Source organism: Cyprinodon tularosa, unplaced genomic scaffold (assembly GCF_016077235.1).
Source record: "Cyprinodon tularosa strain WSP-4 unplaced genomic scaffold, ASM1607723v1 ctg375, whole genome shotgun sequence".
NCBI classification, from domain to species: Eukaryota; Metazoa; Chordata; class Actinopteri; order Cyprinodontiformes; family Cyprinodontidae; genus Cyprinodon; species Cyprinodon tularosa.
In genome coordinates this window covers 721,679-744,047 of record NW_024039091.1, presented here as the reverse complement: position 1 = coordinate 744,047, position 22,369 = coordinate 721,679, and the positions used below count along the sequence as shown (strand labels likewise).

General features: G+C 41.1%; 1 protein-coding gene and 3 non-coding genes across 4 annotated transcripts; all 4 read left to right on the top strand.

The window, feature by feature from the left end:
* The first annotated feature begins 339 nt into the window (after positions 1-339).
* ahcy (adenosylhomocysteinase) lies at positions 340-14,989 on the top strand. The gene is made up of 11 exons (XM_038296702.1): positions 340-498; positions 2,352-2,542; positions 5,612-5,687; positions 5,776-5,928; positions 7,932-8,044; positions 8,128-8,335; positions 8,431-8,518; positions 8,600-8,717; positions 11,632-11,754; positions 11,830-11,901; positions 13,905-14,989. The coding sequence occupies exons 1-11, from the start codon at positions 471-473 to the stop codon at positions 14,034-14,036; spliced, it is 1,302 nt and encodes a 433-aa protein (XP_038152630.1). The 5' UTR covers positions 340-470; the 3' UTR covers positions 14,037-14,989.
* On the top strand, positions 3,390-3,525 carry LOC119790945. The gene has a single exon (XR_005281788.1). It is a non-coding gene; the product is annotated as a small nucleolar RNA SNORA17 (small nucleolar RNA).
* On the top strand, positions 7,703-7,838 carry LOC119790944. The gene has a single exon (XR_005281787.1). It is a non-coding gene; the product is annotated as a small nucleolar RNA SNORA17 (small nucleolar RNA).
* Positions 11,230-11,365, top strand: LOC119790946. The gene has a single exon (XR_005281789.1). It is a non-coding gene; the product is annotated as a small nucleolar RNA SNORA17 (small nucleolar RNA).
* Positions 14,990-22,369: the final 7,380 nt, after the last annotated feature.

The following is a 22,369-nucleotide window of genomic DNA, read 5'->3' as shown; positions in this document are numbered from 1 at the left end:
ATTTAAAGAGTTGAAAACATCCGTATAAAGAGATGTTTCCTTGTTTGTAAACGTTGAACATGCTCCCGGATTTACTTTGAAAAAGACTGCGATATAACCGAAGAACTGTAATGCAGCGCATGTGCTTTTGTAACCTTTGTCTCAAGAGTTACGAAAAAAAAAACGCAGAAAAACACCGATAGGGTCCGGACGAAACTCGTTTCAACTACATTCCATCCAGTCAGCGAACGCCCCACATCGCAGTTCCAGTTCTGATTGGCCAGCCATCTGCGGGGTGGGAGTCTCTCCAACCAATAGGAAATCAGATTGCTCTTGCATTGCATCCGTCCAGCCACCCGAAATCAGGCCGAACGAAACCCCGCCGATAAAAACCGAGCCGTCATGTTCACATCCCTCCCTCTCTGTCTCTGCTCCCCGGCCAGGCTGCGGCTTCTGTCAGACTCCTTGGATCAAAACAGCACGAAACAGAAATGTCCGAGAAACTGCCCTACAAAGTCGGTCGGTGGCTATAATAATATTCACGCTTTACAATCGATGTAATTTTGCTAACAAGTCTGGTTTTAATGGTAAACGTTCTGACGGGTTCGGAAGAATATTTTTAGCAGGTAGCATTGGTAACATATGGTAACATATTGTGTATGTATAAATCTAGCTGTATATATTTTTTAATTAACTTTATTAGTATATTGTGGTTTTCTAGGCCAGATGTAGTGTTGACCTGTTAGCATTTACCCCAAATCAGTTTGTAGTCGTAAATGTAACTTCGTCGGTCATTACTAACAAATAGTTTAATCTTCGCTATTTCTTGTTAACTTTTATATTTTCTGGTTTTCATTTTTAACACTTCGCAGGCTTCTACTGAAGTCCTGATAATGAATAGACAGACATGCGAGGGTGCACTCGCGCCGAGCATGGGCTTTTTTTTTCTTCTTCCTAGCTGAAATTTCCCCGCAAAGCCTCTTGGGTAATGTAGTTTATGGAACGGGGCCTGAGATTGAACGCGGCGGTGCTCCCAGTTCCCGCGAACTCCATCTCCCGTGATGCCTTGCACTTCGCCGCTAGTCTTGTTCCTGAGTGACAAGAACAGGCAGAGATTACGCTGCTGTGTGTAGCTTCATAGCTTTTACAGCACGTGGTCTTTATTAGGTGCTGAGTATTTTATTATTTTTAATTTGTTTTATAATAAAATATACACTCTAAAGTAATATCTGAAATGCAGATTGCAGTGGTGGAGCATAATAAATTAACAGACAAAATGAAATGTTACCAATTTTAAACCAATTCAACGTAAAAAAAAAAAAAAAAATCACAGGCCACATACTTTAAAATGCTTTTTTTAAAATATATATTAAAAGCTATTAGTTTGCTTTGTGATTATAAGCAGGTGAAATATGAACCGTTTTATAGATATGAGGCCAAAGTCCAAGTATGGTCTAAAGACAACAGAAATCAAGGGTCAAACGTTTAACTGCGTCTTAGTAGTAATTTTCACTCCCTTGATGCATGCTGGGAAGTAATGCTCTCTAACAAGTTTAGCTTCTTCCTGTTTATTTGGTTTCAGGTCTGTAAATATCACTTTGTTTTCTTCTATATTTCTGCTCAATCTGCAGTGGTTTGAGGCCGCAGAGCCGATTCAGCAGATTGGAGTCTATAATCACATGTGCAGCCATATGTTTGAGCTTTTTGAAAGTTTCCTTTATGATGCTGGGGTTCAGTAAACTTTGGATGGTTGATTGGCTTCTGTTTCAGATAAGGGAAACATTTTGTCTCCTCTTAGTCGTTAAATTGACACGAAGAAGGTCAAATTAAAAATTGATGTGAAAGTGTGGGATATACATATGATGATGAGTCAGAATTGCAAAAAGAAAAAAAAAAGTTTTATCACAATATAGTAAACGTATCGACACTTTCTTCTGATGAAATATTTATACATACTCTAATTATAACTCTAGCAAAATATTGTCCACAAGATGAAATTTGTTTTTTAAACAGATGTACTTATAAACTAGCTTTTATCTACAAATAAATGTCAAATGAGAAACAATAGTACTACTAATGCTGTTATGCTTTTATTATGATTTTACTTAAAATTTTGTAACAAAGTGCATGTTTAATGTACTTTTTTAATATTTGTGAAGATTGGAAATTAAAAACGATCAAAAACATACCAAATTGTTCATGTGTAGAACAGAGTTTGTTTTTGACAGTTTAAGGAAGGAACATTTCCAAAAAATTAAAGCCGGTTCACCTTCAGGTCAGAAATGGAAAGAAGGATAAACTAGAAGGTTGTTTATGCGCTACAGTTGAACCAGAGCGTTTCCGTTTAGTGCATCTTTGCGTCTCTGTTCCAGCTGACATCAGCCTGGCAGAATGGGGACGCAAGGCCATCGACATCGCAGAGAACGAGATGCCAGGCCTGATGAAGATGAGGGAGCTGTACGGCCAGTCCAAGCCCCTGAAAGGCGCTCGCATCGCCGGCTGCCTACACATGACCCTGCAGACCGCCGTGCTCATCGAGACCCTCACAGCCCTGGGAGCTGAGGTGACCTTTACCTGCTGCCTTTGGGGGGTTTTTTTTTTTAAAGCTTTACTTTAAATCTGTTATTCTGAGTTTGTTTTTGCTTTTCATCAGATAATATTTAACTGTGTGATTTAATGTTTTGAACCACACATGGCCTTTGTCAGCTTCTAGCCCCAGTATGAGGCGGCAGGCTTGGCGTTACTCTTTGCCTCACTCGAAGGCAAGAGATTGGACGTATCGATCTATATATTGACACAAGCTGGGTGAGCTTTTTCAGTTTGTTTCACAAGGCCAGCATGTTATCATGTTTGGGTCCATCTGACCAGAACTGGTCTCATCCTGTAGGAACCTGCAGCCTGAGAACCAGCACAGCTAACTATGGTCCAAACTGGTTTATCGTCTGTCTGCTTATAACTGGTTCTGGTTTAAACACTGAACCATTTTTTTATTGGGAGAAAATGGGCTGATCTCTAAACATCTCTTACAAACCGCTAAAGGGGATCTTATTATATAATATCCTTTCATAATTTCTTCAAATCTGCAGCCTTTGGTTTTTACACTAGGGGGCAGCATGATGAGCTTTTTAATCACAGTGAAATAATCTGAAGTTGAGAAACTTTGGATTAAAGTGAATCTCTTCTAACCTTCATGCTAACTGGAACTAGCCACCGCAGACCTTCTGCCTTTCACCTCTCCTAAAGATGAAACTAACTTCTGTTCTCTGAAGACCTTTGCCCTGTTCATGTAGAACAAAATGTCCACATAGCTTCTCCCCTACAGACCTACAGTAAAGGAAACTTGATCAACTGCTGATCAGTGACTCCATGATGCTACTGGAGCTCTTCTAACGGCCGTATTAGATTATGTGAATGCCCCTTGAGGCGTTGCAGCTCAGCTGCTGGTGCTGCTGCTGTGTCATAAGGCGGCAGAGAGAGACGGGTGGTGGTCTGTACAGCGACTGGACCGCTGACACAGGCTCTGGTCATTTTCCACCCCCCCACACTCAGCCTGACAGTAGATCTGTCCTTTATCTGTTATTCCTGATTTTATTTAGTCTCTTTGTAGCTTTAGTTTAGCCTGCAGTGATTCATATGGATGGTTTTCAGAGTGGCCCAGGCAGACTCCTGATGTCAATCTACGAAATGGGCTTAAAATAAGGGTGATGGCACGGAGCCCTTCCGATGTTAAAAGGGTAGAACTGAATAAAAGGCTAACTTTGAATTTCTCGCTTGCCGAAAGTTTGGTTTTGGGATGGATGGTCATTTTGGTATAATCAGGGTTCCCGCAGGTCCTTAAAAAGTCATAAAAGGCATTGAATTCTTAAAACTAAGGCCTTAATCGGTATTAAAATGTCTTAAATCAGTCTTTCATAGGTCTTGATTTTTTAAAACCCAATAAAAAGGAATATTTTATCATGATTTATTTTTGTAATCTAAATAAAACATTAAAATTGACCTTTTTTCTTTTTTTCCGTCCCGATAGTGGAACCAATAAAAGCGTCGTTCAGGGCGGGACATTTGGGAGATGCTGCAAAAAAGACTTAGCTCTGGTTATGTTGGGGCTTTAAAACTGATTTGTTTTGTTCCCTGCTAAAACAAAGTTTGTGAATTCAGTTAAATAATTGTTTAAATATATCTGTCATTTGTGTGTTTTTAGCTTTCTTCCTGTATGGGAAGCTTTTCAAAATCTGAAACATTAGTGCAGTGGTTTATGTTAAAATAAACCTTTGGGTTAAGTTGTCGCAAGCAGGTTTTTCTTGTGAATTCGGTCTTAAATTTTTATTTCAAGTGGCACTAAAAAGTCTTAGTCTTGAGTTTAACTTGCCTTATGCTGTAGGAACCCTGATAATTGTCCCTGATTAGTGCCCTGTCACACCTTAACGATTCAGCCAGTTTAGGCCCAGCATCCCAGAATCTCCTAAAACGCTGCAATTTTTGGCGTATTCATAACGAGTCCTGAACTTATGTCCAGCGACAACCTAACTTATGCATAACGCACGGCAGTGTGAGCATCAGTTAGAGCTGCTCCCCTCAGGCGCGTCGCAGCGATTTATACCGCCCACCCAAAAAAAAAGAAAAAAGAAAAAGGTTTGCAGTGGCAGCAGATTCTAACCTGACACGGAAACCTTCCGTAGAAGTAATTTTGGGAAGGGGCGAAAATACTGATTAGCTGATTGGCCTATGTTGGTGATAGACGGGCCAAATAAACCAATCAGATCAACGAAGCATATGACGTACTAACAGAGCGACGACGAAGAGGAGCCAATTGATAGATCAAACTCTTGCTGAAACCAGTCTGGAGAAGAGCAAAAACATCTTTTCCTCTGAGAAAAGCCTCCAGAGCAGTGTTTTGCTCTTCTTTCAGTGAAGAAATACTCTGTAATTCCGATAAAACTTGCTCGATAGCCATGCTGACGCTAGTTTCATCGGCTGAAGCCGCCATGTTCTTTAGACTGAACTGTCGCGCTTTTCGTTGCGTCCCACCTCAACCCGCCTCAAAGCCAACGCTGATTGGACGTTCGTTTGGTGAACGGCTCCAAATTTTCTTTAATGGAGAGTCTCCAGACTGATTAGCGAGTGAAACCTCGTGAGACCATCCTGATCTCGCGAGGCTAAGCAGATTCAGCTTCATGTCTGCTTTGTTGGTGGCGGGCGTGAACACCCCCTATGATGGGGATGAAGTCTGGAGAAGTTACTCACAGATTTAGGACAAGCTAGACGCAACGACTTATTAACTTACACTTAATGTATGTCAACGACGATTAGATAACTTGCCTGTAATTTATGGCCCATGTAGGAGCATACGCTGGCATACATCAGGACCCAACGTACCGTTTGCCGTATGGCGGTTAGTGCTGGTGTACTTCAGCATGTTTCAGCGTGCTCATAACTTGTGTGTATTCCAGCATTTTAGGTGTAAAATAAATTACTTTTTCTCTTTCTTCACTGCATAGAAACTATCCTTAAACCAAAATCAGTTATTCTAGTTAAAATGTAAAAAATCTGGTTGGTGAAAAATTAAGCGGCATCCAGGTTACAGTTTAGAGGCTCTAAACCGTTGGTAAATGTTTGTTGTTCTCCTCCTCCACAGGTCCAGTGGTCCAGCTGCAACATTTTCTCCACCCAGGACCACGCCGCCGCCGCCATCGCCAAAACTGGCATTCCAGGTACCAAAGGCCAGCTCTGTGGCGGCAGTGCGTAACGTTAATCCAAACCTGGAGAAGTGGTGGAGTAAAAACCAGTTTGTGCTTCTAGTGTACGCCTGGAAGGGTGAGACCGATGAGGAGTACGTGTGGTGCATCGAGCAGACGATATACTTCAAAGACGGTCAGCCCCTCAACATGATCCTGGATGATGGAGGAGATCTCACCAACCTGGTCCACAAGAAGTACCCCAAACTGCTGGCAGGTCCGTTGCTCTGCGGATGTTTTCAGCCTCAGTAGATGCAGTCGGAGCAAACGAGGTCATCTTTGCAAACAGCTCTGCTGGTCTGACCTCACGTTCACTCAAGTTAATGTTTATTTCTATAACCATTTAAAAATCTGGCTGAGATTAAAGTCATTCATTTAACTTACTGTGTACAAAGTTTTAATCCATAACTGACTGTTAAAAATGATCTGAATAAAAAAAAAAAAAAAAAAGGAAAAAAAACTAGAATAAATCCCCAAACCTTAACCTTTCAGTTAAACTGCTTCTAAAAAAAATATAACTGAAACAAATTATCTATGGAAAGTAATTTAGATACTTGCATCCTGAAGCTTCCCAAACAGAGGCCACGATGCATCACATCTAAAAGAGGGAAGATACAGAAACAAGCCATGGATTATTACTATTAATAAATATTATGATCCAGGGAAAAAAAAAATGTTATTTTTCCGGGTGGATCATCTAAATAAGGTGTCCTCCACATGTTCTGGTATATTTACGGAAGGCCGTCCTGCGTGCTCGGTTCTTATTTTCACTTACCGGTGATGAGTCTGACGGAGTGGATTAATTGCAAATCTTTTTTTTTTTTTTTTTAAGCTTGCATGAGCCATGCAAAAATCTACTTTTAAACAGAGCGTGCACGAGGAGAAATGGGCTCTCGTCTGCTTTTAATAGGCGTTCGCTCTCTGGCGCGGGTACAGGGTTGTGCATCTGCATTTTCTTTTTAATGGAGGGAAGGTTTTTTTTTAAAAATAGTTAAAAATCCCCGCAGTACCTTACTTGTTCATCTTGGATTAATCTGAAGTTTTGTTGAAGCGGGTCAATTTATTTTTTTAGATTAATTGATTAATAATCAGATTGCAAAAGGTTCCTCAATTTATTTATTTTAACCAGGTGAAATAAACTTTTCCACTTTAAGAGTTCTGGGTAGAGTTTACTGATGGATGAAAATGGTTTAATTTTTAACAATTCTGTTATAATTCCTGCTCTACGTGGGTCGCTCTGTCATCTAAAGGCATTTTTTACTCCAGTCATGATTAATTGATTACTAAATTAGTTGATTTCAAAAGATTAACCATGATTCTTCTGATTGTTTTAGGTCTACTTTGAAGGAACAGCTGTATTGGAATAATTAGAGAATGATTTTCTTACATGCCTTCATGGTACTTTAATAATTTATTATTAAATTATATCCATTATATATTTGTTGTCCAGATAAAATAAGTTAATATCCCAACAATCGTGTAAATCATCACTTCAGGAACCCTCTGCTCCATAGCGACTCCTTCAGTCACTGTTGATATATTTTTAGCCAAACATGCAGCCGTTGAAATGAACAGATTATCGCTCATGATGGGTGATTTAAACAAATAATTATTGATTGATTAATTTATTTTGACTATTTCTATTTAAATTAGTTGAAAGGATAGATTTGATTGTTTCTCTTTAGCTGAAAGCATTTGGAGACTATTTATCGATTCGTGTTTTTGTTTCCGGGGGAACAATAAGCGTGTAGGACCAGGATGTTCCGCCTTTCCAGTGAAAGCGAGTTTTGAAGGAGACTAAAAATTAAGATGTTTGTTTAACTCTATTGGTCTAAAAGAGTTTTATTGTAATGGATAAAGAAGGAATATTTATTGGAATATTTGAACATAATCGAACATAATTAGCTGTTTTTTTATGACATTTCCCAGTTTTTTTTTTGTTTTTTTTTTGTTTAAAAAAGGTTTTCTAAGTGTGGATTATTTTTAAACTGAATGCCCCTTGAGGCGTTGCAGCTCAGCTGCTGGTGCTGCTGCTGTGTCATAAGGAGGCAGAGAGAGACTGGTGGTGGTCTGCACCGATACTCGACTACATCCAGAGGACTCGGAGTCAAAATCAGCACCAACACTTTTACTCCTGACTGTGTTTGTTTGTATCGGGACACTTCTACATAGAATTTACGTACTTTAGGAAAGTCTGTTGATGCTAGCCTTTATTCTCAGGTATCCGCGGCGTGTCGGAGGAGACCACTACAGGTGTTCACAACCTGTACAAGATGATGAAGAAAGGCGAGCTTAAGATTCCTGCCATCAACGTCAACGACTCCGTCACCAAGGTAACCTCCTCAGGGGTCTACAGGAACCCTGCGCCAGGAAATAAAATCAAAACTTAAAATCTTCCTCCTCCTTCCTTCTGCAGAGCAAATTCGACAACCTGTACGGCTGCAGAGAGAGTCTGATCGACGGCATCAAGCGAGCCACCGACGTCATGATCGCCGGGAAGGTGGCGGTGGTAGCGGGTTACGGCGACGTCGGCAAGGGCTGCGTTCAGGCCCTGAGGGCCTTCGGCGCTCGGGTCATCGTCACGGAGATCGACCCCATCAACGCTCTGCAGGCTGCTATGGAGGGTAGGCGGTCGGTTTTTAAAAGCTGACTGGAAGCTTAGCTTTAACGCGTTAGTATAAAAGGGGGTTTAATCTAACCTGCACTGATGTGACTGTAGGCTATGAGGTCACCACCATGGATGAAGCCTGTAAGGAGGGAAACATCTTCGTCACCACCACTGGCTGTGAAGACATCATCCTGGGACAGTAAGTCAGAGCGCCTCAGCAGCTGGCCCCATCCGCCTCGCTCTCTGTCGCTACAGATGATCGTTCTGTCCCCACTTTCAGTCACTTTGAGAGCATGAAGGACGACGCCATCGTTTGTAACATCGGACACTTTGACTGCGAGATCGACATGAGCTGGCTGGAGAGGAACGCCGCAGAGAGGATCAACGTTAAACCGCAGGTAGGAGAACCGCTTTGAGGCTCGGATCAATGATTCCTTCAGGGCTGAAGTTCCAAAAAAGTGAAGTTTAAAGACTAGTTTCCTAGTTTGAAGAAGTTTCTCTTCCCTTCCAGGAAGTTTTTTGAATTCAAAATGTCAGAAATAGTGTTTAGTTCCAGGCTTTTTAGAGTAGACCAAAAAGAGAACATGCAGATTGAAATGAACGAACGGGTCCATCCCTTTGGAATGGGGCTCATTTAGTTTCTGTCTTGGCCTGCAATGACAAATACTGGTATTGTCCCAGAATAGGGGGGGGGAATTGTTGGCCTGGCTGAAGAGGCGTTCTGTTCCCCTGTACAGGGCTGCTTATCCTGGCAGTGAGCGTGTCAGATATTTTTGATTTCTGCCCAATGTTGAAGCGTGGTCTGCGCTATGTTATTCAACGCCAGAGGGCCAATCAGGAACTAGCTGTGGGTCTAGATACGGCCGAGGCGGTGAGGAAGTGGGGGCAAGTTTGTGCGACAACGGAGGGCCAAAAAGAGCGGGGATCCAGGTGGAATAGGGGTCCCAGCGTTCTCACCTCGCTCCTCTAGCTGCTCCATCTTCACCAGTCGTTTTCCACAATGGCGGACATATAAACAAAACAAGCCGGTAAGGAACCAAACAGGAAATACGCATAGTGTAGAGCAGATGTAGATTTGACCAATCAGAGGCCTCCTGTCTGTGGAAGGAATCAACATACAGGTGCTGGTCATAAAATTAGAATATCATGAAAAAGTAGATTGATTTCAGTAATTCCATTTAAAAAGTGAAACTTGTATATTATATTCATACATTACATACAAACTCATATATTTCAGATGTTTATTTTGTTTAATTTTGATGATTACAAATGACAACAAATGAAAATCTCAAATTCATCATATCAGAAAATTAGAATATTACTGAAGACCAATAAAAACAAAGGATTTATAGAAATGTTGGCCAACTGAAAAGTATGAACATGAAAAGTATGAGCATGTACAGCACTCAGTATTTAGTTGGGCCTCCTTTGGCCTGTATTACTGCAGCAATGCGGCGTGGCATGGAGTCGATCAGTCTGTGGCACTGCTCAGGTGTTATGATAGCCCAGGTTGCTCTAATAGTGGCTTTTAGCTCTTCTGAATTGTTGGGTCTGGTGTATTGCATCTTCTTCTTCACAATACCCCATAGATTTTCTATGGGGTTAAGGTCAGGAGAGTTTGCTGGCCAATTAAGAACAGGGATACCATGGTCCTTCAACCAGGTACTGGTAGCTTTGGCACTGTGTGCAGGTGCCAAGTCCTGTTGGAAAATGAAATCTGCATCTCCAAAAAGTTGGTCAGCTGCAGGAAGCATGAAGTGCTCTAAAACTTCCTGGTATGTGGCTGCGTTGACCCTGGACCTCAGAAAACACAATGGACCAACACCAGCAGATGACATGGCACCCCAAACCATCACTGACTGTGGAAACTTTACACTGGACTTCAAGCAACGTGGATGAAGTGCCTCTCTTCTTTTCCTCCAGACTCTGGGACCTTGATTTCCAAAGGAAATGCAAAATTTACTTTCATCAGAGAACATGACTTTGGACCACTCACCAGCAGTCCAGTCCTGTTTCTCTTTAGCCCAGGCAAGACGCTTCTGACGCTGTCTGTGGTTCAAGAGTGGCTTGACACAAGGAATGCGACAGCAGAAACCCATGTCTTTCATACGTCTGTGTGTGGTGGTTCTTGAAGCACTCACTCCAGCTGCAGTCCACTCTTTGTGAATCTCCCCCACATTTTTGAATGGGTTTTGTTTCACAATCCTCTCCAGGGTGCGGTTATCTCTCTTGCTTGTACACTTTTTTCGACCACATCTTTTCCTTCCCTTCGCCTCTCTATTAATGTGCTTGGACACTGAGCTCTGTGAACAGCCAGCCTCTTTAGCGATGACCTTTTGTGTCTTGCCCTCCTTGTGCAAGGTGTCGATGGTCGTCTTTTGGACAACTGTCAAGTCAGCAGTCTTCCCCATGATTGTGTAGCCTATAGAACTAGACTGAAAGACCATTTAAAGGCTTTTGCAGGTGGTTTGAGTTAATTAGCTGATTAGAGTGTGGCACCAGGGGCCATCAATTTTGAACCTTTTCACAATATTCTAATTTTCTGATATGATGAATTTGAGATTTTCATTTGTTGTCATTTGTAATCATCAAAATTAAACAAAATAAACATCTGAAATATATGAGTTTGTATGTAATGTATGAATATAATATACAAGTTTCACTTTTTAAATGGAATTACTGAAATCAATCTACTTTTTCATGATATTCTAATTTTATGACCAGCACCTGTACAGAGGAACAGAACTCCTCACCTGTTCAGTCAGGCCCCTGGATGGGAAGGGAAACGTCTTCAAACTTGGAAACAAAGTCCAGTGGATTGTTTTTACTTTTTTGGAATGACTCTGAACTGGATCGGATCAGATCTGATCTGCCTACCGTTTGCTGCTGGTTTCCAGCGTCTGTGGGTTTGCTGCCCCTTGAGGCGTTGCAGCTCAACTGAAAGTGTTGCAGCTGTGTCATAAGGAGGCGGAGAGAACCTGCTGGTGGTCTGCACCGGGGCTCTAGAACTCTGTGGGGACTCGGAGTCATTCTCACCATCAACACATGTGCTTCTTCCACCCATTCTGTGCCTTTTTTTTATTTACGTGAATCGGGGAGGCAAGTTTTTCTTTTTATTTTATTCCTTCCTGGAATTGTATAAAAATTCTCGTAAGCCACCTTAAATTGCTGCAGTCCTTTTTATTTTCACATGGTTAGTAGTTTGTGTTGCTTTTTAATTTTGTGATATAAAATGACACAATGATTGTCCGGCCGGTTGGCGTATGGGTCTACTGTGGCTGCAAAGCTGTGATCCGCTTGGCTCCTCCTCAGGTGGATCGTTATCGTCTGAAGAACGGCCGTCACATCATCATCCTGGCGGAGGGCCGGTTGGTCAACCTGGGCTGCGCCATGGGACACCCTTCATTCGTCATGAGCAACTCTTTCACCAACCAGGTAAGCGCCGAGTCGAGGTAGGAGGCGGAGCCTGTTGCTGCGTCCAGTTTGTCTGACTGCCGTCCTCCTCTGCAGGTGCTGGCTCAGATCGAGTTGTGGACAAACACGGCGAAGTATCCGATTGGAGTTTACTTCCTACCCAAGAAGGTCAGAATCTGCTACAAAACTCGAAATAAGCGCTTGATAGAGATGATTTCTATTAAAACTCACTGGAGGAGGATTTTATGACATCATGGATGTGGAGGAAAAATTCAAAACTGTAACGAATGAAGCAAATGAAGTTTAATCAGTTTTAAATCTATTTGGTTACAAACTTCCTATAGACTGTGTTTTTGCTTTTTTTTGGGGGGGGTAGCTTTGTTATCAGTCGTTTTAAGTGACCCTAACACTCTTCCATACTGTAACATGCGTCTCTAAAAGGTTTTCCTAAGATTGTTAGGGCTGCAGCCCCTGAGCTAGAAGAACGTCCACATTTCCTGATCGGTTTTCAGTGAGGGGTTTAGTGAAGAGCAGGTTCTGGTAGCCGTCTGTAGGTCAGTCTAACGCTGTGGAAACAGCCCAGGTTTCTGAACCAAGGCGGACTGAGGGACAGTCATGTTAAAAGGGAAGTTCTATTAGATCTTTGGAGGCCATCATCAGGGACTTGAATCAATGGTCTACTGTAGGAACCAGATCTACTCCGCTCCTGCTTCATGCTTGTGACGTTACGCTACATGATTGGCTGAACGTTGCCACATGATGTAAAACATTGTGGCTGCCCAGACAACGATGAAAACACCATGCAGCGTCTGTAGCGTTAGCATGTCTAACAACAAAACTGGGGGGAAAAAAAACTATATTATGGTCTAACAGTTATTTTGTTAACCAGAAACAAAGGGGGATCTGGGTAGCGCTTTGGCTAACTGCTCAGTAGCTAACAGGTCAGCCTCTTTTAGCTCGGTCAGTTAGCCACATTAAGCTATACTATTAATTTATGTCAACAACTGTTCGTTTTTTACAAGAATATTTTTTTTTATTAAATTTTTTTTTTTTTATACTAAAATCTCTACCAAAGTCATTTAACATGTTCTGTCTTTTCTACTCTGCCCTCTATGGAAGACGATTAGATCCTAAAAAAAAGTAAATAAAAGTTAACAGATTTTTAAACTTTCTTTCAGTTTAATATGGGAAAAAAAGTCAGAATTCTGAGGAAAAAAAGTCAGAATTCTGACTTTAATCTTAAGAATTCTGACTTTTCTCAGAATTCTGACAGCTAACAAACATGTTAGCATCAAGCCATAGCCATGTCTGTTTTAGAGACTAGCTCTCTTGTTTTAATGACCTTCTGATCCTCCATTAATGAAAGGGGAGATTAAAGTCAGAATTTTAAACTGAAATAAAATTTAAAAATCAATTAACTTTTTTTTTTTTTTTTTTCCCGGTGGCCCTAATCCTTTTCCGTAGCTCTCAGACCTTAACGTAAAGAATAAAAATAAGCTGAGACTTTTTTTTTTTTTTGTCCCTTTTTGTCATCTTGTTAAATGGCTCCATCGTCCTAAAACACAGTTCTTTCGTTCCAAGACTACTTTCGGCTGCTTTAGATCTTCCGATGAAATGTAAAATGGCAATTATAGGTAATATGTTGAGACTACAAAAGAGATTTGATCCTTAAGAAACTGGTGCAATACAGTTTGTCCGAGTGGAGTTGCCATATGATGACATCATAAGGAAGGCCCCCGAGCAGATCTGGTACCAGCATTGCAGGCTGGTACCGGTTTGCTCACTTCCTCATTTATAAATAATGGAGTAATTTGAAAAGAACCAGTTTGAAGTGATGAGGTCCTTCCCATTTAGTCCACAGGGTGGCAGCGTTGTTCTCGGTTGCTTATTGACCAAAACAAACATGTCCACATTTAACAAAGCTTAAAATGTACGACCCATTTGTAGTGTGATGTTTTTATTGGTACCTTTACAGATGAGAGGAGGACCAACGTTTTTGTAAATAATCATTCTTGGTGTTTAAGAAACTCTCTGATATTTTAGCTCATGTTTATAGTACACTTCATTTTCTAACATGTAAACAGTTTTCAGTTTACTCTCTAAATCTTTCAGCTGTCTCCTTTGTTCTTTGACATTTCCATTTGGGTGACGTTCTGTTGTTTGTCTTGCAGCTGGACGAGCAGGTGGCCGCCGCTCACCTGGATAAACTGGGAGTGAAGCTGACCAAACTGACGGACAAACAGTCCAAGTATCTGGGCCTTCCCACCGAGGGGCCGTTCAAAGCAGACCACTATCGCTACTGAGCGCCCTGCTAGCCTGGGGAATGAGTCGGAGGTGCGGTGGGATGTTGGTGGAGCAGGTTCTTCTCTGAGCGCTGCAGTTAGTTCAACCCAGCCAGATCTCAGGGATGCAGACCGTTTTTTTTTTTTTTTTTTTTTTTTTCCTCATAGCATCGCCTTTTTAACGAACCCTTGAGAAGTTAGTTGAGCAGATGTGAGAAATGAGCTCAAACAAATCGACGTGCCCACCAGGTAATTGGAAGCACAGAACTAAAAGCTTCAGTTAGCAGATTTGATTGAAAATTTCTCACTAGAATATTTTATCTCCCTCCTTTTTGTTTTTTGCTCACCAACTTACCGACGCGTCCAACTGCCTCGCCTCGTTCTCATCCAAACGTTTCTGAAACGCCGAGTGCTTCTGTCAGAATATTCCTCTGTCTAATGTCATTCCCCGTCTGTGTAAGGAATCATGCGAAGCCTGGATTTATATCTTGGAGCGACTTCAGATTAAGCTTGATCCGCCGGTTTGATCGCCGTATGACGGTTTTTGTGTACTGTGGTCCTTTTTTTCTCAGTCAGTCTGTGTGAACACGGTTTCCTTTTAGCACTTAGTTAAAATATTTTCAGGAGAATCTTCTGAAAGGTTAACTGGTTTGCTTGTTGCTTAACAAAGTGCATTTCTTCAGTTTTGGATGTAAAACTTCCAAATCTTTCTGCAGACGACCTCATCTTCTGAATTCTCTGGGTGGTTCTTCTCCCCAAAGTCATTATTTCTTAAAAATGTGATTTTATTTAATTGGTTGTAGAAATGTGTGCATCATATTTCCTCTCTGGTTCTTCCTCTGATTGAGGACTTTTTGCCCGGTCAGGCTAAATCTCTGATCCGAGTCCAGCAGGTCGGGTTGACCTGCGATGTTAAAAATTAATTCATGCTAAAAATATGAAGTGATGATGAATAAAAAATTTTTTTAAATACCTTCTCTTCTTTTCGCCTATTTCTTTGTCTAATTTGTATCTAAACTACGAACATGAAGCAGTTGCATGTTTTAGTGCGTTTTTGCTCCTGCAAAGGGTTTTGTTCTCTGCTGGTAAACCGAAAAATGCCACTGCTCTCCCCAATAAAGAAATATTTTAGGAAAGTTTTCTTCTGAATTTTTCTCTATTTAAGTTGAGTTCTTTAGGATTATGCTAATTTTAGACCATTTAAATAATAAACCCATTTACTTCTAATTAATTTTTTTCCCTAAATTATTTGTTTTTGTAGCTTTTTTTTTTCCCATTTGATTTCTAATCTTTAAATCTATTGTCTGTAGTGTTTGTAAAGTCATTTAGGAGTAATTTAAGTGAAAACATTGTACAAACATTGCTGACAGATTTCTCAGTTTCAAAGCATATATATACAGGTGCTGGTCATAAAATTAGAATATCATGAAAAAGTAGATTGATTTCAGTAATTCCATTTAAAAAGTGAAACTTGTATATTATATTCATACATTACATACAAACTCATATATTTCAGATGTTTATTTTGTTTAATTTTGATGATTACAAATGACAACAAATGAAAATCTCAAATTCATCATATCAGAAAATTAGAATATTACTGAAGACCAATAAAAACAAAGGATTTATAGAAATGTTGGCCAACTGAAAAGTATGAACATGAAAAGTATGAGCATGTACAGCACTCAGTATTTAGTTGGGCCTCCTTTGGCCTGTATTACTGCAGCAATGCGGCGTGGCATGGAGTCGATCAGTCTGTGGCACTGCTCAGGTGTTATGATAGCCCAGGTTGCTCTAATAGTGGCTTTTAGCTCTTCTGAATTGTTGGGTCTGGTGTATTGCATCTTCTTCTTCACAATACCCCATAGATTTTCTATGGGGTTAAGGTCAGGAGAGTTTGCTGGCCAATTAAGAACAGGGATACCATGGTCCTTCAACCAGGTACTGGTAGCTTTGGCACTGTGTGCAGGTGCCAAGTCCTGTTGGAAAATGAAATCTGCATCTCCAAAAAGTTGGTCAGCTGCAGGAAGCATGAAGTGCTCTAAAACTTCCTGGTATGTGGCTGCGTTGACCCTGGACCTCAGAAAACACAATGGACCAACACCAGCAGATGACATGGCACCCCAAACCATCACTGACTGTGGAAACTTTACACTGGACTTCAAGCAACGTGGATGAAGTGCCTCTCTTCTTTTCCTCCAGACTCTGGGACCTTGATTTCCAAAGGAAATGCAAAATTTACTTTCATCAGAGAACATGACTTTGGACCACTCACCAGCAGTCCAGTCCTGTTTCTCTTTAGCCCAGGCAAGACGCTTCTGACGCTGTCTGTGGTTCAAGAGTGGCTTGACACAAGGAATGCGACAGCAGAAACCCATGTCTTTCATACGTCTGTGTGTGGTGGTTCTTGAAGCACTCACTCCAGCTGCAGTCCACTCTTTGTGAATCTCCCCCACATTTTTGAATGGGTTTTGTTTCACAATCCTCTCCAGGGTGCGGTTATCTCTCTTGCTTGTACACTTTTTTCGACCACATCTTTTCCTTCCCTTCGCCTCTCTATTAATGTGCTTGGACACTGAGCTCTGTGAACAGCCAGCCTCTTTAGCGATGACCTTTTGTGTCTTGCCCTCCTTGTGCAAGGTGTCGATGGTCGTCTTTTGGACAACTGTCAAGTCAGCAGTCTTCCCCATGATTGTGTAGCCTATAGAACTAGACTGAAAGACCATTTAAAGGCTTTTGCAGGTGGTTTGAGTTAATTAGCTGATTAGAGTGTGGCACCAGGGGCCATCAATTTTGAACCTTTTCACAATATTCTAATTTTCTGATATGATGAATTTGAGATTTTCATTTGTTGTCATTTGTAATCATCAAAATTAAACAAAATAAACATCTGAAATATATGAGTTTGTATGTAATGTATGAATATAATATACAAGTTTCACTTTTTAAATGGAATTACTGAAATCAATCTACTTTTTCATGATATTCTAATTTTATGACCAGCACCTGTATATGTAGAGATAGATATTAATTTAATTTTTTATTTTTTTTTTGAACACTCCAGCTGACCCCCAGGGACCTCGATGCCAAAAGTCCTCCCTCTCCTTTAAAGCTGCAGTCTGTAACATTGAGGAGAGAGCAGACTTCGACTGAAAATTTGAAGAAAAACAGGTTTCACGCCACTCCCCCACCCTCTCTGCTTCACTCATGCCCCACCTCCAAGCTCCACCCCTCTCACAGCATCTACGCGGCTACCGGATTCGACCAGAAAGGAGGGGGGGGCGGGATTCAGCGTGTGTGAGCTGTGATTGACACTCCATCAGACGCTCCTCTGGCTGTGATTGGTTGTTTTGACTCGTATTCTTTCCAGATTGAAATACAGGCAGTAGGCGGTACCAATTGAAGCAGTTTTTTTCACAGGTTACATATCACATGTACTGCTGTCTGGGCATAGGGACAGTTTTAGCCAATATGACAAAAAAGTGATTTTTAAGAACTTACAGACTTCAGCTTTAAAGGAAAAGTCCGGTTAGCAAGGAATAATCAATGGATCAATATCTATACCTAAAACTAATACGTTTGCAGTAATTTAATGAATTTAGTGTTAATCAGGATAAAAATAAAACGTTTTTGTGATCAGAGACTGGGAGTGGCCTTTTTTTTCATATAGTAACCCCTCCCTCCTGCCATCTTCCAGCAGTGACGTCACGGTGCGGTAAGCCTAGCGCCATTCTCCCCGCTTTACAAGCTAAATCAATGGGAACTACTAGACACATCTGCAATCAACAACAATTATTGAAGATTTCCAGAGGACTTCACCATTGAAATTCACCAGAGCTATAGTGAAACTGACAATGCCCACGTGCATGGCAGCTGGATGCTGGAATACATCGGGTAAAAGTGAAAAAAAAGAGTTATTCCACCTTTCTGATTCCTGATCCTCCACGGACGGGTTGGTCGTTGGATCGCCAACTTGAAGAGGGAGGATTTGCCATCGAACTTCTGGCCAGAGAAAAAACCCGTAATATGTAGCCAACATTTGGAAGAAGAATGTTTTCAAGATGACTTGGATAATAGCGCGTTGTGATAAACACCAGATACAGCACTGGGACTTGATCGACAGCCGATACCGCACCGTGACTTCACTAACCAGTAGGTGGCAGTAGTGTTCTTTGACAAACATGGATGCCTCCAGTAAAGCACATTCACATGAAAATTACTCTGAATTAAAAACACTGATCATTTATTGAACAGGATGGAATAATTTCAGATTTAAAGAACTTGAAGTTAATTCTGAATGTGTCGGATTCTTCCTTTAAACTTCTAAATGGGATATTGAGGATGGAAGACTTCTACTCTTCTGATGATCGCTGTCCTGGGGGGGGGTGGGTTGGGGGGCTGGTTTAAAAAAATCAGTTGAATCTTGCCAAACACCCTAAATTTTTGAGTGAACAAAGTTGAATGGGATTGGTGGATTTCACTCAATCTGGCACTTTATTTCTATACAAAGATAGAACAAGCGCTGACAAGACTAAGTTGTTCTCAGTCTGGGAAAAGTTATGAATCTTGTCAAAAGTAAATTTAATCAAAATGAATTAGACACTGTTGAAAAAAACAGTAAAATGGAATAAACCTTGAGAAACTACCTGGCTTGTTATGGGATTAAGTATTTCCAGTCCCAAACAACTCCTCTTACAGACACTGTGGCCTTGCAGGACAAATGGCTTGAGTGAAAACATCATAGAAAGTCAGCACTCATCAATCAATGTATGAAATTAGAAATGAATTCAAATCCAAATTATCCAGACACAGTCTTTTCCCAGTTATTCTTTTCCTTTTGTCACATGCAGGTGTGGAAGCAGACTACTAGGAGTTACTGCATATCTTCTGTTTACTTTTTAAAAGTAGACAGGGTGTCTGGCCCACAGAATAAAACTGAAAATTGGTTCCACAGGAGAGGAGCCTGATAAAGTATGAAGGTGAGAATGTGTGGGACTATTCACATTTTGAACAAAGCCAATATCGTCTAAGATAACATTACAATGCTGTACATACGCTATGACCTTCAATGTCATATATGTTAATATCCCCCACTATGATGACCCTGTCAGCATTCAACACCAAATCATAGGAACTCTGAAAACTCATCTAGCAATTCAGAGTAAGGATCTGGTGGACGATAAAAAGTTACAAAGAGAAGAGGTTTTGTGGTTTTGCAATTTGGATGAGAGAAACTACGGGTTAAATGTTCAATAGAGTTGTAAGTATTAACTGCCTTTGGAGTAATCAGTAAGTCAGACTGAAAGATTGTTGCTACTCCTCCTCGCCCAGAAATTCTGCGTATGTGAAAAATTTAATTAACTAGAAGGAGCTGCCTCATTTATGCTCACATGATCCTCTTGCTGCAGCCAGGTTTCTGTAAGGCAACATAAATCAATGTGATTATCACAGATCAAGTCATTAACTAGTAGACTTTTAGAGGAAAAAGATCTTATGCTAAACAGACTACATTTAATGGTTTAGAATATCATGATTTACTCCTTTGGGAATATTTGCTAATTTATTAAATTTTGGTCGTGGGCAAGACACTGTCTGGATGGAGTAAAGAGTGGGTAACAGTAGAGAAGCTGCAGAGAGGTGTGTTAAACTACGACTCTGCTTCCTGGTCTGCACCCTGGGTGGCCAGGGTTTTGGAGGACTAATACCGGTAAATGTGACCACAGTCCTAGAAAGAAGAGCTGCACCATACAAAGTGGGATGGATGCCGTCTCTCCGAATCAGACCAGGCTTTCCCCAAAAGGATTGCCAATTATTAATGTAGCCCACTTTGATTTCCTGCTGTGTTTTAAGCCGCTCAGTGTGAACATAAGAGATGGAAGAGGTTTCAGAATGCTTAAATCAGGGATGTCAAACTGGTTCCGGAAATGGCCGTGTGGCTGCAGGTGTTCTTTCCAACCAAGCAATAGCAGCAGACTCCATACATCTCATCTAGGGGGTCCAAGCTGAACATGCTGACTTGATGATATGGAGTCTGGTGTTCTATTGTTTGGTTGGAAAAAAACCTGCAGCCAAGCGGCCCTTTCTGGAACCAGTTTGAAACCTGTGGCTTAGAGTACTAGAAACATGACAATTGATCTAACTTAGACAGACTGAGGTGTGTATGTTAGTGAATTGGTTGTTACATTTAATGGCTCACTAATTTAAGTTTTAAGCTATTATTTTGCCACTGGATTATATTCATGAGTATCTTTTATTTCTTTGTTTTCTAATTATGACAGGATTGGTCCCACATACAAATGAATGCAGACATTAGGATACCCCCTGAAAGTTGGTTCTCATAACATCCAGCAGATGCCAACATTCAGAACTGTTTTAAAATGTATCGAGCTTTTGAGTTTATGCCAAAAAATTCAAAATTTTCAGAAATCCCCATCACTATGAATCTGATTGTCTGGGAGTCCCTCTGAAAGGACCAACAATCATGACCATCTTCCTGATTTTGTTCAGGTGCGTCAGATTAGGGGGCGGAGCTAAAACCTGCTGCTTTAAGCATAACTGATGTTTGAATCCAAAGCGAGTCGTTCAGAAGCATAAAGTCTTTGGTTGTTCGTCGTACAGTGACTGGCCACCAGCGACTCTGTCGCCCCGGTGAGCGAGTTCCTGCAGCTTCCTTCTGGACAGAGATTCATTGTCCTGAGAGTTAGGACCCCTTGCTACAGGACCCGCTTTGCTCCAGTAGCAATTAATGCACTTGTATTCATCCTAGTGGTCATTGACTTTTCTCTACTTGACTTTTCTGCACTTTATCACTCTATAGTTAGTGGCTCAGGTTATCCTGAGCTCTCTCTTAGACTTCTGGAGGACATAGGGACCCCTTTTTCATCATTCTGCTTCATTCTACCTCTATTCTCCCACTCTGCAGAATCTGTTAGTTCAATCTCTAACGTTCTGCTCTCTCTGCTTTTTTCATAGTAGCTTCATCTGGTCTGTTCCTGTTTGGCTGTGACTCCATCCTGGAGAGAAATATCAGCTGTACTGCTGCCATCAACACCTTTGTTTCTAGATGTTGGAGCTTGGCCTGTTTTCCAGTGTAGTCCTGTTTCTCTGACTGTGACTAACTGGATGCTTCTTTTTCTATGTCTGCTTCTGTCTCCTTGAACCCCAGTCGGTCTCAGCAGATGGCCGCTCACACTGAGCCTGGTTCTGCTGGAGGTTTCTACCTGTTAAAAAGGAGTTTTTCCTCTCCACTGTCGCTACAAACATGCTTAGTGTGAGGGATTGCTGAAGAGTCAATGAGTCAATGCAATCAACTGGTTTTCCTTAGACAGAAAACTTTGAATCAATCTGACTGGGTGATCTGGTGAACTGGAAAGTGCCTTGAAATAACTTTTTTTTGGCGCTATATAAATAAACTAATTGAATTACAATCTCTACTGTCCCTTGTAGCACGATCTTGTGTCTTGTCTTTGTTTGCTTTTATTAAGTACAGAAAAGCATTTTAGGAATATTTAATGGGCCGAATTTGCTTGTTTCCATTTTAAATATTATCACTGGGGAACTTGGAGTACTTGTCAATATCTGGGTTTGTACCGTTTTCATTTGTCCTCTGTCTTCTTTATTTCACTTCTTAGGTCTGTTTGCAAATTAGATTCACATTCCCAGACTGCCAAACAGATTTCCCTACAGCTGTCAATAAATTAACCGTGTACCTTGGTGAGTTGGTGTGGGCGTCACGTAGGATACCTTTAAAGCAACCTCAGCAGATGGTTTCCGTCACGTTCCTTTAGGTCAAACTAGACTTTAGATAGATCATGTCTCAGCTGGTTTTGTTGCTGCTCAGTGGTGAAGTGGGTAGCACTACTGCTTTGCAGCAAGATGGTTTTGGGTTCGATTCCCGGCCCAGGGTCTTTCTGCATGGAGTTTACATGTTCTCCCTGAGTACTCCGGTCTCCTCCCACAGTCCAAAATCATGACTGTTAGGTTAATTGGCTTCTCTAAATTCTCCTTAGGTTTGGGTGATTGGTTGTGTCTGTGTCTTCCTGAGATGGACTGGCAACCTGTCCAGGATGGACCCCGCCTCTCACCCGTAGACAGCTGGAGCACCCCTTGCCACCCCAGCTGGAATAAGTTGGACAGAAAATAGATGGATGGATGGTTTTGGTGACATCTTGTCACCTGAGACGGAGGAATGTCTGCTAAATCTGTTAGCCCAATGATCCAGTGCAAGATAAACAGTACAAGATAGACAAAACACATACTTGGGAAGCATTTTTGGTTCCTTTAATGTTTATTTATTCATCTTATTAAATAAAGCATGTCATGAAACAACAGGAAGCATATTTTTAATGTAATTA